The 15,136-nt window shown below is 40.2% G+C and overlaps 1 protein-coding gene across 2 annotated transcripts in view; it reads right to left on the bottom strand.

The window, feature by feature from the left end:
- LOC138695122 (mediator of RNA polymerase II transcription subunit 12-like) overlaps positions 1 to 15,136 on the bottom strand; it is a 170,015-nt gene that overhangs the window by 123,693 nt on the left and 31,186 nt on the right. The window contains exon 7 of one of the 2 annotated variants that reach the window (XM_069819541.1): positions 4,726 to 4,773. In XM_069819541.1, coding sequence (XP_069675642.1) covers positions 4,770 to 4,773 — 4 coding nt within the window. In that variant the 3' untranslated portion in view covers positions 4,726 to 4,769. Of the gene's footprint in view, positions 1 to 3,956; positions 4,774 to 15,136 lie in introns of those variants that run through there. The other variant, XM_069819540.1, reaches the window with a different exon arrangement.

The following is a 15,136-nucleotide window of genomic DNA, read 5'->3' as shown; positions in this document are numbered from 1 at the left end:
TAAAACTGTTCTGTATATATTTCAACTAGACTGTGACTATAATTAAGACTTTGTAATACCATTAAGACTTTTTTTCACATGTTTCATATTCTAGCTGCGAAGCGATGTACGAATACCATGGAATGTAAATAAATATAATACAATACAATGCACCGGTCAAAGAAAAGTTGATGATGTAGGAGTTCACAAACATTGGTGCAGTTGAAAAATAATGTAATCTATACCAATAATAAATCTGTAACCGAAATTTTTCTGGTAATTTTCGCTTTTCCAAAAATAATTGGTGTCAACACGTATAATTAACCATCCTGAAACCGAAAATCGCTTTTTTTTTTATTTTTGTTTGTCTGTCTGTCAGCCTGGATGTTTGTTACCTTTTCACGCGATAATGGCTGAACCGATTTACATGAAAATTGGAATATAAATTAAGTTCGTTGCAACTTAGATTTTAGGCTATATAGCATTCAAAATATTTTATTTAAAAGGGGGTTTATAAGAGGGCCTGAATTAAATAAATCGAAATATCTCCCTTATTATAGACTTTCATGAAAAATGTTACATAACAAAAGTTTCTTTAAAAATGATTTCCGATAAGTTTTATTCTACGCAAAATTTTGATAGTACTGATATTTAAAGAGATAAATGAGTTTTAAAATAACAATGCATTTATTATCGACACCTAACGGGCTGTAATGAAATAAAAACAAATGATTTCGTCTATAAGGGGCCTTGGGCAACAACAAACAGAAGCTATTAACATACAGAGAATGTTTCTGTGTTTGTATGAAGTAATCTCAGAAGCTAACTAACCGATTTGCATAATTATTATTTCACCATTGGAAAGTGTAGTTTCTCTAGATGGACATAATGCTATAATGTTAGTACAGTAACTTCTTAGTGAATCGAGAACAGGTGAGATTAAAACAGCTTCTCATGCACAGAAAACTTGATAGGCTATTCTATTCTCTATATTCGTTTCCTTTATTTCTTAAAATAATGTTTATGTACACATTCATTTTTATCTCAGAGAATTAACGAACAACGAGGGTGTATTGATTTAGTATGCAGTAATAGTACGTTAGCTTAGCATTCCATTATTTTATAATCCAAATCTTAACTATGTTCAATTGAATCGTGTTAAAATAGATAAAATGTATAAACTATGCAATAAATGCAATGCAAAAAAATTGGGTAATGAGCCAAACAGATTATGTTGCTCTGTTGTAAAAGTTGTTCCTCCTCAGATTCAAGAGCCCCCACAATAAATTAAAAACTTACTTATTGGAGTACATTCGTTATCAACACACTTTTAAAATAATGTAGGATAATATAAGATAGTGCAACATCTTATTTCAAGTGGCATCATTTGGTGCAAAAGAAATACATGAAGTCAATTCTATGCCATCATTTAAAATTCAAGCATAGGCTTATCATTTAATTGGAAATCTTCTTCCAGCTGAGAGTAAGAGCCTTCAGTTCTCACAAGTATATTTCATTTCAGACGCTGACCAATTGTCTATTAGGTCTAATATAGTATCAATTTTTTTACTTTTTTTTAGTAGGTTATTTTACGATGCTGTATCAACAGGTTATTTAGCGTCTGAATGAGATGAAGGTGATAATGCCGGTGAAATGAGTCTGGTTCCAGCACCGATAGTTACCCAGCATTTGCTCATATTGGGTTGAGGGAAAACCCCGGAAAAAAACCTCAACCAGGTAACTTGCCCCGACGGGGATAGTATCAATCTTAAAAGTAGAGTTGACTGAACAACTCCAGGAAGTTAAATTCACAGTTTTAAATACAACTTTGAGAATGATTCAGGAGCAAACGACTTGCAACATACAAAAAGTTATTATTCACTAAACAATAACAAAACTGTATTTTAATTCTAAGAAGTGCCGCGAAGTGCACGGATATGGCTAGTTTAAAATAAGGGATAAATGACATCCCACAGGACAAATTATTTAAATAAAGGACCGTGCTTCAAAATCCGGACTGCAGATGAGCACTGATTCGAGGCCCTCGGGGAAAAATATTTTCCCATGCAATTTCGTTCAGTGTATAGGACCACCTAGCATCAGGAGGAATTTAGGGGGTTACAATGAGTAATGGAATCCAGTTTTGTACGCCCTCTCTGCTGGTCCTTTACCACAGATGTAAGCAAAAGAGTGAGACCTGTAATCGATAGTAGGTCTTGCAGATTACGATTTCCTGTTTTGTTATGCTTAACATCTTCCTTGGAATGCATTACAATTTCTCAGTCATGTGACTCTAGGGGCCTCACGTTGTTTTAATTGGGCAGAACACATGCTGGGAGTAGCCACAAAGCAAGTAGTCAAGAATGGTTAGTGAGGACTAAATTTTGTGTTTCGTTGTTTACGGTTAAAATGTTATGTTTTATTTAATGACGCTCGCAACTGCAGAGGTTCTATCAGCGTCGCCGGATGTGCCGTAATTTTGTCCCGCAGGAGTTCTTTTACATGCCAGTAAATCTACTGACATGAGCCTGTCGCATTTAAGCAAACTTAAATGCCATCGACCTGGCCCGGGATCGAACCCGCAACCTTGGGCATAGAAGGCCAGTCGTTGTTTACAGGTCACACTAAGAATTGTGATGTAGTTTATGCTGCGGGTAATTTTATGTTATAATGGTGGCTACATTGTTCCCTTTATTTTTTGTGAATGCACCTCCATCTTCTCCTCTCATTGGAGGAAGAAGAGAACCGGGCACTGGTCTGCTGGAGGAGCTAGGACCAGCCTCCGGATATGGCATTCTTGTTCCCAGTCAGACAGAGAGAGGACGACCGAGTCTCTGACCTCCACTGGAGGATTCATCGGGTTGAGTCGGGCCGCCTGGTTGAATTGGAACGACTCTGATATTGCGTGGGACACATCATCAATAGAACATCGTTTTCATATTGCAGTTACATAGACCCTGGGATGGTCTGGTTCATCTCTAAAGGTAAGCGTTCACTACATCGTATCGCACTCATCGGACGAATAGCATGGATCGGAAAAAGACTATCTTTGCTATAATTGTTATGTAACCACGTTCACTACATCGTATTGGACGCATCACCTCTCGGCAAATCCGTCCACGTTTCTTGGATGGGCAACTTTTCCGATGCGTGCGATCATGGCCTTCTTTAATAAATCAATTTTAATTGGTCAACTGTTACTATTATGTTGTGCCATGTTGTGTCGCGCCAAAATGGCAGACGGAAAACTCATTTCGCGTGTAGAAAATTGCGAAGAATTATATAATTTGAGGCGTTCCCATTACAGTAATCAAGTCGTTTCTTGCAAATATATTATGTAACCAATATTTCTTTCGTTTCTTCCTCTTCAATTAAGACGCATGAAGCAATTACAAATTCTTATTCGCTAACAGACGTAATTAATAGACCAAACCTCAACTCCTCTGTTTTCAGCAATGTCAATATCGTACGACGTCATGTTTTAAACAGCTGATAGGGGAATCTGATGAGGCGATGAGGTGAAGCCGTTACAGTGAACGCACTGCACTTAAAATATCGTTGCGTGCAATTCATACGAGGAGTGCGATATGATGTAGTGAATGCTTACCTTAACAGTGCATTGGCCAGCTCTGTTAATTACAGTATTCTACACAGTGTGGAATGGTTAACATCCTTAATACGACAGTGAATTTTCTTCGAGTCTATGGTGGTATTGATGGTGATAGTTTGTGAGTCGGCAACAGCGTATTCTACACGGACCTGTACCGGCATTCAGCTAAAGGTTGGAGTGTTGAAATTTATTGGATTTATCAGAGCCCGTGTGCTACGGGGAACTGTACTTTCTTGTGGGTGTTTGATCACTCCTGGTGTATATTATCATCTTTCACTTCCTATTCTATGTTAGTTATTTGCTCTCTCTCTCTACCGGCAATTTATGCCGTTATTAGACTTTAGTTTTCAATGTCTTTAATTATCCCCACCCTCTTGCTTGGGGTTATTCTTATGTATTTACAGTTCTTAACTTGTACAATATTTGTAACTCCTTTTCTCTCTACTTTGTTTCTACTTTATTAAATTGTTATGTTCACTATGGCTTTTCTTATAAATACTATTGTTAGAGACAACCAAAAACCTTGAAACATACGATCCCTTTTCCCCTCCCTGGGCATGCCAACATGACAGAATGATTATGACATTACATTCAGAGGAGTTACTTCCTTCTCTAACTGCAACACACGACAAATGGATAAACGAATAAAGTTAAGAGAACTTAACTACATATACACAACACGACACGAAAGAGAACATAGGTTTATATACACAAGTTTACAATGGACAGCTATTGGCTACAAAGGACTGCTGAAAGTATGCACACAGATTCTAAATTAGGAAAGTGAGAAATTGCAGAGTCAGAAATTCCTTCAGGCTTGCCTAAGCATAGTTTTTCAACAGAATCAACTCGAATGCTAGCACTTCAGAAAGTCATGACACAATTCTACATATTGACACAGATTGTCCTTCATTTCTCTTAAAGAGACTGAAATTGAATTTCCGGTAGATTTCGTGAGATTTTCATTGAAACAAATGTTCAATATTTCAGCTCCCTGAAGAGTCCTCAAATGCCCACCTTCCGTCTCCTTAGGGCAAAAGGTGCTCGTTGCAGGAAATGTAACAATACAGCTGTGGTAACAAGTTCCAAAACCCAAAAAAACTTAACTACCTCAAATGATACAATGTCACGCTTACCACATTTTGTGAATCAATTTACAGGATGTCAGTCGGTTCTACAATCATCTGCAAAACAAACAGAAAACAGAAGTGAGAATTATTTTGTATCACATTTTTATTTCATGTGGTTTGTAATCTTTTGTGAGGTCTTTATATATTGTTTTGCACCACATCTTTTGTGTCATATTGTACGAGGTACATTTAAAAAGTTTGTGGCTGCACATATAGAAACATGTCAACAATGCCACCATTTTAGCGGTCATTTTACATTAGTTCAAGCAAGAAAAATGTCTTTTGTCTACACTTTGAGTAATTTAATTTTGAAGTTAGTGCACTAAACAGATTGACAAAAATGGAAAATATCGGCCTTCGTGCTGTCATTAAATATTTCGTATATGAGGGAATGAGTCCAACAGAAATTAAAGCAGACATGGATGCTACACTGGGGGAATCCGACCCAGCATTTTCGACTGTGAAAAAATGGGCATGGTCGAGAGAGTGTGAAAGACGACCCCCGCAGTGGATGTCCAGTAACAGCAACAAGTGAGGAAATCGTGGGAAAATATCCATGATATGGTATTGAATGACCTGTCGACTGAAAGTGCGGGAAATTAGTGAGGTTATGCGTATCTCAACTGAACAGGTGCACCACATCTTAGTCAATGTCTTGGGCATGTCCAAGATCTCTGCAAGGTGGGTTTTGCATTTGTTAACATTGGAACAAAAGTATGTTCGATGTGAAATTTTGAGTGACTGTCTGGCTCAATTCCAGAAAAATATGCCAGTATTTTAGGTGGTTTGTAACCACTGATGAAACCTGAATCCACTACTATATACCAGAGACAAAACAGCACTCAAAACAATGGAAACACAAGTGATTTTCCGCCTGCAAAGAAAGCAAAAGCTGTTCAATCAGAAGGCGTGCGTGTTCTGAGATTCTAAGGGGATAAATCGTGATTGACTATCCAGCAATAACCGCAGAGTACTTACTTACTTACTTACTGGCTTTTAAGGAACCCGGAGGTTCATTGCCGCCCTCACATAAGCCCGCCATTGGTCCCTATCCTGAGCAAGATTAATCCATTCTCTATCATCATATCCCACCTCCCTCAAATCCATTTTAATATTATCTTCCCATCTATGTCTCGACCTCCCTAAAGGTCTTTTTCCCTCCGGCCTCCCAACTAACACTCTATATGCATTTCTGGATTCGCCTATACATGCTACATGCCCTGCTCATCTCAAACGTCTGGATTTAATGTTCCTAATTATGTCAGGTGAAGAATACAATGCGTGCAGTTCTGTGTTGTGTAACTTTCTCCATTCTCCTGTAACTTCATCCCTCTTAGCCCCAAATATTTTCCTAAGCACCTTATTCTCAATAAGTTTCACAACCATACAGAACAACTGGTAATATAACTGTTTTATAAATTCTAACGTTCAGATTTTTTGACAGCAGACTGGATGATAAAAGCTTTTCAACTGAATAATAACAGGCATTTCCCATATTTATTCTGTGTTTAATTTCCTCCTGAGTATCATTTATATTTGTTGCTGTTGCTCCAAGATATTTGAACTTCTCCACCTCTTCAAAAGATAAATTTCCAATTTTTATATTTCCATTTCGTACAATATTCTCGTCACGAGACATAATCATATACTTTGTCTTTTCGGGATTTACTTCCAAACCTATATCTTTACTTGCTTCCAGTAAAATTCCCGTGTTTTCCCTAATTGTCTGTGGATTTTCTCCTAACATATTCACGTCATCTGCATAGCCAAGCAGCTGATGTAACCCGTTCAATTCCAAACCCTCTCTGTTATCCTGGACTTTCCTAATGGCGTACTCTAGAGAGTATAACCGCAGAGTATTATTCAAATCTCCTGCAGCAACGGAAAGGGAAAATTCGCGAGAAAATGCCGGATATGGCAAATAAGAAAGTGTTGTTTCATTACGACAAAGCATCTGCTCACATGTCTGAAATCACAGTTGCCAAACTACGTGAATTACATTGCCGAACCCCCTCCCCTGCTCACCAGATCTCACACCCTCGGACTTCTTTCTTTTCCCAAAGCTCAAAACTCACTTGGCTGGGAAATGAAGAGGTTATCACAGCAGGCCTTTTTGCAGACCTCGAGAAATCTGTGCACAAGGGGGGTACAGCGGCATTGCAGCACCGGTGGACCAAGTGCGTGAATCTTGGGCGGATTAAAGATTATTCTGAATAATCCTAGTTTAATTTCTATGTCAAGCTATGAAACCCTTGCAGTGTTGTATTTGTCTAGTACTGAATGTTGAAAATTACACCCAAACTCTGCACGTAGTTAATATGTATCATTCATCAACAAAGATATAATGAACCAGGACCACTACCACACTGCAGTCACCAGGATAGAAGAAAGCCCTTCCAGGAAGCAATAGCGTGAGTGAATCCCTAATCATTGGATACTAACCATATTATTTATTATCCAATATATGAAACCAGGGGCAGCTCTACAATAAGAACTGCAGAGCTGCAGAACCGCCATTTAAATGGACCTGAAAAAATTAAAAATGTAAAACGTGCTTTTATGTAATCTAGTTCATTGTTTCATTTATTTTTCCAATTCATTCTCCTTCGATTTAAGATTTTACTGTCTGTAGGAGCCTTGAACTGCTCGAGGATTTTAGCTGTAGTGTACTTTTCGGATCTGTGATCGGCAGTTCCTGAAGCTCCACGTAGGGTAGTCGGTAGCAGAAAACTGGTTTTCTTCACCGTCCCATAAGACTGCATTAGAGCTGCAACCAAAGCAGCTCTCTCCGAATATACAAAAGAACCGCCAACACCCTCATCTTTTTATGACTTGCGTTAGAACACACAGGCTTCTGGACTGCTGTATATCATTACAGTTCCAGTGTGTTATAGTACTGTGGGTGGTGTGATGTGATTAGTCAGTGTGTCTAAGGAAATATTTATATTAAAAATGAATGAAATGAAAACCTAATCGACCAACCCTTTTCGAAATTAAAAGAGAAATTACATGTTAACTTAGGAAATTAGGACGTCCTACACAAAATTTAAATATTGAAATTTCTGGAAAAAGTCGAGGAAATCATGTAGCCTACTAGTCATTTTAATATCGAAATGTGTAATGGAAAAGATTGGTTTTTTGCTGAAAACGCTTTCTCCCCCACCCGTGTAATCTGTTTAGAGGAGAAAATACATGACAAACACGGGAGTGAAGAATTTAGTTAATTTAACTTAAAAAACTAGAAAAGCATATGGGGCACATCTCCACTACGTGACTAGTTGTACCAGGTGTGTGAGGTGTAGCGCACAGATGGTTGGAGTACAATTTTGGGTGCACAGTCAACTTCGAGAAGGGGCTATAATTATACGTGTTATCAGATTTAGATGCAATAAACAGCATGCGTTTGCTAAATACACTATTTTTCATGAAGAACTGCCAACCTTTGTAACCGCGGGCCGCTACTCTATGAAACCCTATTTCATTCAAAGTCATATTAGGGCTAATGTTTACAATGACCTACGAAATTGAATTTAAGTTGAATCATAAAAGAAACATACATTGTCATAGAATAATGAATGTTCATACATTCTCTGCACTTTCGAATCAATTTTATTTATAAATGACATAAACAGCTGCAACAACAAACAAGTCAGGCAGACTACTTCACTTCTTCCACGCCAAAGTAATGGAATGCACTGCACGATGTGATTACCATCTTCACATGGACAGTTTGCATTGTGTCGTGTAGTAATGACAAAAGAGTTACTGCCTAACCTAACCTAATCGAACCTAATCTAAAGACCGCAATATACCAAAATGACGTTCTGAAGGATCTTCGTTAAATTTTCCTGCCAACACATACTTATGTTTGTTTTCCCACAAATCTTCGAACACTTCTAAAGTGCTGTCTAACGTTACTCTTAAGAACTCCAGCATTCTTTCAGAAGTGAAAGTATTTGATTGCTTCTAAGGACAGTTTTCCACTTTATTAAAGTTTAATGTGCATCTCACCTTTCATACAGGAATAGATGAATTCAATGAAGCAGTTCAAGTTCCTTTGTTTTGCTGCCTTCTAGTCCCCCTGAATTGTATTCCCTTAGCAAAAGATCTGCTAAATACCAGACTTACATTCACTCGATGCAAGGAATTAGAGTCCAAATTTTTTTTATTTCAGTTGGTTATTTAACGACGCTGTATCAACTACTAGGTTATTTAGCGTCGATGAGATTGGTGATAGCGAGATAATATTTGGCGAGACGAGGCCGAGGTTTCGCAATAGATTACCTTGCATTCACATTACGGTTAGGGAAAACCTCGGAAAAAATCCAACCAGGTAATCAGCCCAAGCGGGGATCGAACCCGCGCCCGAACGCAACTTCAGACTGGCAGGCAAGCGCCTTAACTGACTGAGCCACGCCGGTGGCAGAGTCCAAATGAGCAGAGGTCAGTTTATAACAAGCCTTCATACCGGAAAATTCGAAATATGAATCACGTTGAAATATGAATAATCAACATGCAATACACCCGGACTTTATCGCGGAAATTATTCCATATGCATTTAAATATATGCGGTCCATTTGGAAATAGTTTTCTAACAGGATCAGCTGGATTTGGTATAGAACAATTAAAGTTTCTTCTGTTGCCAAACATTTCCGTAACTTTTTATTAGCTTAGCTACCCTCTGACGTGAAACTGATGATCTACCACCAGTTTCTTCTAACTGTATCATAACCTGGATGAGTATTTTTGCGATAATGTCACCAGAGGTGGCGTTCGAGCTAGCATATATTGCTATGGGTTAAACCCAGCTATAAGGAAAGGGAGCAAACATGAAAACTAGAGCATGATTTGCAAGTTCATTCTCGCTTGCTTCTGGAGTAAAATATTCCAAATTAACAGATGAATTTCAATTGAATTGAATTTCTTCCCTAAGTTTAACTTCATCAAATGTAAGAATTCCGGCACGTTCACTCTCCTCTTTGTCACAAAAAAAATGTGCAATGGCATCTGTGGCATAGAGACATTTAAGATCCTTCACAAATGTTCTTAAGAGAGCTTCAGAAGATAAAGGCAGCAAAACACTCTTCAGTATGGATTTCTTTAAATTGCATCAACTACACTTTTCTAATTAATTGATTAACTAGTGGACTTACTCGTGTTAATTATGTAAGATACAATTCAAACATAACAGACAACATCATAAGAAAGACAAAACAAGAACTTAACAAACGCAAAAACACAACACAAACACAAGAACACAAGAAATACATCACACTAACATATGAAAACAAAAGCACACATAAGATCACATCTTCATTCAGAAAGCAGAAATACAACATAACATACAGAACAGAAAACACACTACAAAGACATCTCAACACACAAAAAACACAAACAAATAAATACGACCACACAGGTGTATACAAACTCACATGTAATAGTTGCGACAGTTTCTACATAGGACAGACAGGCAGATCTTTCCAAACTCGATACAAAGAACACATTAAAGCAATAACCAGAGGACACAATACATCTACATACGCCGATCACATAACCAATGCTAACCATACATACAATAACATAAATAAGGACATGGAAATCCTACACACACAACCCAAGAACCAAAAACTCAACACACAACAATACGAAATATACAAACACACTAAAACACACCCTGATCAAATTCTCAACACACAGATCAATTTCAGAACACACACACACTATTTGACTCCACTCTTCAACACCTTTCAACAATCAAACACACCCACATAACAGAGATGACGCTGTGATCTAGTAGGCTCTGAGGATGGTGCGTGAAGCACTGAAACAGCTGTAAGCCGCACAAATCTTACATTATTAAACACGAGTAAGTCCACTAGTTAATCAATTAATTATATTCAAGTGTTAAAAGTAGTGTACGCAAGATTCAAAATGGATTACCAAGACATTTCTACAATTTTTTTTTCTCTCTCTCTCTCTCTCTCTCTCTCTCTAAGAGACGGGTACGATTTCAATTGTGTGAAACTAGTCTTTGATTTTACATTTCTTGTGTTCTTTTCAAGCATATTTATTTTAGTATTTGTGATGTTTAGTTTCTTCAGAATTCTAATTAAACTGCGTTTCTGATTCTTAGTTTTCCTATTTAACAAAGCAATTGTTTTCCTGGCTTTCATGATATCAAGGCTATCTTCAACTGATAAATTGTTTGGTATTGCATTATTCTGGTTGGGGTTTTCAATACCGGTATCGAGAGAACATGTTTCACCTGTGCACAAGGATTCTTTTTCTTAGGAGATTTACATTTCCTAACTATCTTAGAGAGAGGTATTTGGCACATTAGGAAAGATATGGGGAACTGCATCTGGTTTTAATTTCCATCTCTGTTTTGAATGTCTACTGTTTCACCCTTTAGAGTAAATGAATATACTTTTATTAAGAAATTACTGGCAAAAATAATGTCACACAGAAAGCAATCATGAGTCAGTTTTCTATTTTTTCTAGGGATAGCGTTCTCCCATTTCAGTAAGTCATCACTATCATCTGGTGGTCTAAAGAAATGTCTAAAGCCAAAAGTGTGAAGCACATAACACAACAGAAACTAATTAATAAATAATCAATCAATAACCTAGCAACACTAAACTGACAACTTTTGACAAGTAATAATTATTAAGACTAAAGAACAGATATAAGCAATTATGACGTACGATAACATAGCACACTATTGACAACTAACGAATATAAATGACACTCGTGAGCAGTGGCGGTGCGTCAATAAGACCACAAGAGCACGTGAACACCTTGTTTCCATTAATACACGACTAGTTTTATTATTTGATACCGTATTGCCGTAGTGGGGATGTATAATATCAGAATCCAGTATTTTAAACTTCCTGCATCTTGCATAAACTTCTTATGTAAACTTGGCAACATCCGTTCACGTACAAGCCGTGCTCTTTTCGAGACGGTTACAGAAATTTCACGCATGTGCGGGAGAAAATTGTCTTTAGCTGGCCGCTTATGACTCGTCAAGAGCACAAAGCGTTAAGTGAACATGATGAGTATCTATCCTACAGATGTCAGGTGCATCGATGCCTATCGTTCACGTGCTATATCTCGAGGAGGAAATTTAAAAGCCTGTACATGTCAGCATCTGACTGTAGGAACGTTTACTTTACGTAGATGTGTGTACAGTGCTGCTACGAGAGTGTAGTTTGTGAATTACTATACTTCAGTGTCGACATAATAGCATAGTTTGACTTTCAAACACGTGCTGGCTGATTGTGGTGGTGGTGGTATGAATTTAAGTATCTGTATGGTAGTGTATAATATTTAAGAATAATATTTACTGGCATGTATTTATAGCAATCAATCTATGTGAATGGGATTACAGTACTGGTATAGGCTATAGTGTATCAGTGTGTTGTGAATCAAAATATATTACTGAACACACGCGTTTGTAAATAACAGGACTGTGATATGTATTCATTATTAACAAACGTAAACAATGAACTCTGTTCAATGAAATTTGGAACAGTAAAGAACTGGGTAAATTGGCTTACCAGGAAAAATTGGAAATAGAAAGGCTGCTGCTGCTGCTGCTGCTGCTGCTGCTGCTGCTGCTGCTGCTGCTGCTGCTGCTGCTGCTGCTGCTGCTGCTGCTGCTGCTGCTGCTGCTGCTGCTGCTGCTGCTGCTGCTGCTGCTGCTGCTGCTGCTGCTGCTGCTGCTGCTGCTGCTGCTGCTGCTGCTGCTGCTGCTGCTGCTGCTGCTGCTGCTGCTGCTGCTGCTGCTGCTGCTGCTGCTGCTGCTGCTGCTGCTGCTGCTGCTGCTGCTGCTGCTGCTGCTGCTGCTGCTGCTGCTGCTGCTGCTGCTGCTGCTGCTGCTGCTGCTGCTGCTGCTGCTGCTGCTGCTGCTGCTGCTGCTGCTGCTGCTGCTGCTGCTGCTGCTGCTGCTGCTGCTACTGCTACTGCTACTGCTACTGCTACTGCTACTGCTACTGCTACTGCTACTGCTACTGCTACTGCTACTGCTACTGCTACTGCTACTGCTACTGCTACTGCTACTGCTACTGCTACTGCTACTGCTACTGCTACTGCTACTGCTACTGCTACTGCTACTGCTACTGCTACTGCTACTGCTACTGCTACTGCTACTGCTACTGCTACTGCTACTGCTACTGCTACTGCTACTGCTACTGCTACTGCTACTGCTACTGCTACTGCTACTGCTACTGCTACTGCTACTGCTACTGCTACTGCTACTGCTACTGCTACTGCTACTGCTACTGCTACTGCTACTGCTACTGCTACTGCTACTGCTACTGCTACTGCTACTGCTACTGCTACTGCTACTGCTACTGCTACTGCTACTGCTACTGCTACTGCTACTGCTACTGCTACTGCTACTGCTACTGCTACTGCTACTGCTACTGCTACTGCTACTGCTACTGCTACTGCTACTGCTACTGCTACTGCTACTGCTACTGCTACTGCTACTGCTACTGCTACTGCTACTGCTACTGCTACTGCTACTGCTACTGCTACTGCTACTGCTACTGCTACTGCTACTGCTACTGCTACTGCTACTGCTACTGCTACTGCTACTGCTACTGCTACTGCTACTGCTACTGCTACTGCTACTGCTACTGCTACTGCTACTGCTACTGCTACTGCTACTGCTACTGCTACTGCTACTGCTACTGCTACTGCTACTGCTACTGCTACTGCTACTGCTACTGCTACTGCTACTGCTACTGCTACTGCTACTGCTACTGCTACTGCTACTGCTACTGCTACTGCTACTGCTACTGCTACTGCTACTGCTACTGCTACTGCTACTGCTACTGCTACTGCTACTGCTACTGCTACTGCTACTGCTACTGCTACTGCTACTGCTACTGCTACTGCTACTGCTACTGCTACTGCTACTGCTACTGCTACTGCTACTGCTACTGCTACTGCTACTGCTACTGCTACTGCTACTGCTACTGCTACTGCTACTGCTACTGCTACTGCTACTGCTACTGCTACTGCTACTGCTACTGCTACTGCTACTGCTACTGCTACTGCTACTGCTACTGCTACTGCTACTGCTACTGCTACTGCTACTGCTACTGCTACTGCTACTGCTACTGCTACTGCTACTGCTACTGCTACTGCTACTGCTACTGCTACTGCTACTGCTACTGCTACTGCTACTGCTACTGCTACTGCTACTGCTACTGCTACTGCTACTGCTACTGCTACTGCTACTGCTACTGCTACTGCTACTGCTACTGCTACTGCTACTGCTACTGCTACTGCTACTGCTACTGCTACTGCTACTGCTACTGCTACTGCTACTGCTACTGCTACTGCTACTGCTACTGCTACTGCTACTGCTACTGCTACTGCTACTGCTACTGCTACTGCTACTGCTACTGCTACTGCTACTGCTACTGCTACTGCTACTGCTACTGCTACTGCTACTGCTACTGCTACTGCTACTGCTACTGCTACTGCTACTGCTACTGCTACTGCTACTGCTACTGCTACTGCTACTGCTACTGCTACTGCTACTGCTACTGCTACTGCTACTGCTACTGCTACTGCTACTGCTACTGCTACTGCTACTGCTACTGCTACTGCTACTGCTACTGCTACTGCTACTGCTACTGCTACTGCTACTGCTACTGCTACTGCTACTGCTACTGCTACTGCTACTGCTACTGCTACTGCTACTGCTACTGCTACTGCTACTGCTACTGCTACTGCTGCTACTGCTACTGCTACTGCTACTGCTACTGCTACTGCTACTGCTACTGCTACTGCTACTGCTACTGCTACTGCTACTGCTACTGCTACTGCTACTGCTACTGCTACTGCTACTGCTACTGCTACTGCTACTGCTACTGCTACTGCTACTGCTACTGCTACTGCTACTGCTACTGCTACTGCTACTGCTACTGCTACTGCTACTGCTACTGCTACTGCTACTGCTACTGCTACTGCTACTGCTACTGCTACTGCTACTGCTACTGCTACTGCTACTGCTACTGCTACTGCTACTGCTACTGCTACTGCTACTGCTACTGCTACTGCTACTGCTACTGCTACTGCTACTGCTACTGCTACTGCTACTGCTACTGCTACTGCTACTGCTACTGCTACTGCTACTGCTACTGCTACTGCTACTGCTACTGCTACTGCTACTGCTACTGCTACTGCTACTGCTACTGCTACTGCTACTGCTACTGCTACTGCTACTGCTACTGCTACTGCTACTGCTACTGCTACTGCTACTGCTACTGCTACTGCTACTGCTACTGCTACTGCTACTGCTACTGCTACTGCTACTGCTACTGCTACTGCTACTGCTACTGCTACTGCTACTGCTACTGCTACTGCTACTGCTACTGCTACTGCTACTGCTACTGCTACT

Source organism: Periplaneta americana, chromosome 2 (genome assembly GCF_040183065.1).
Source record: "Periplaneta americana isolate PAMFEO1 chromosome 2, P.americana_PAMFEO1_priV1, whole genome shotgun sequence".
NCBI classification, from domain to species: domain Eukaryota; kingdom Metazoa; phylum Arthropoda; class Insecta; order Blattodea; family Blattidae; genus Periplaneta; species Periplaneta americana.
This window is presented reverse-complemented; position numbering and strand designations above follow the sequence as displayed.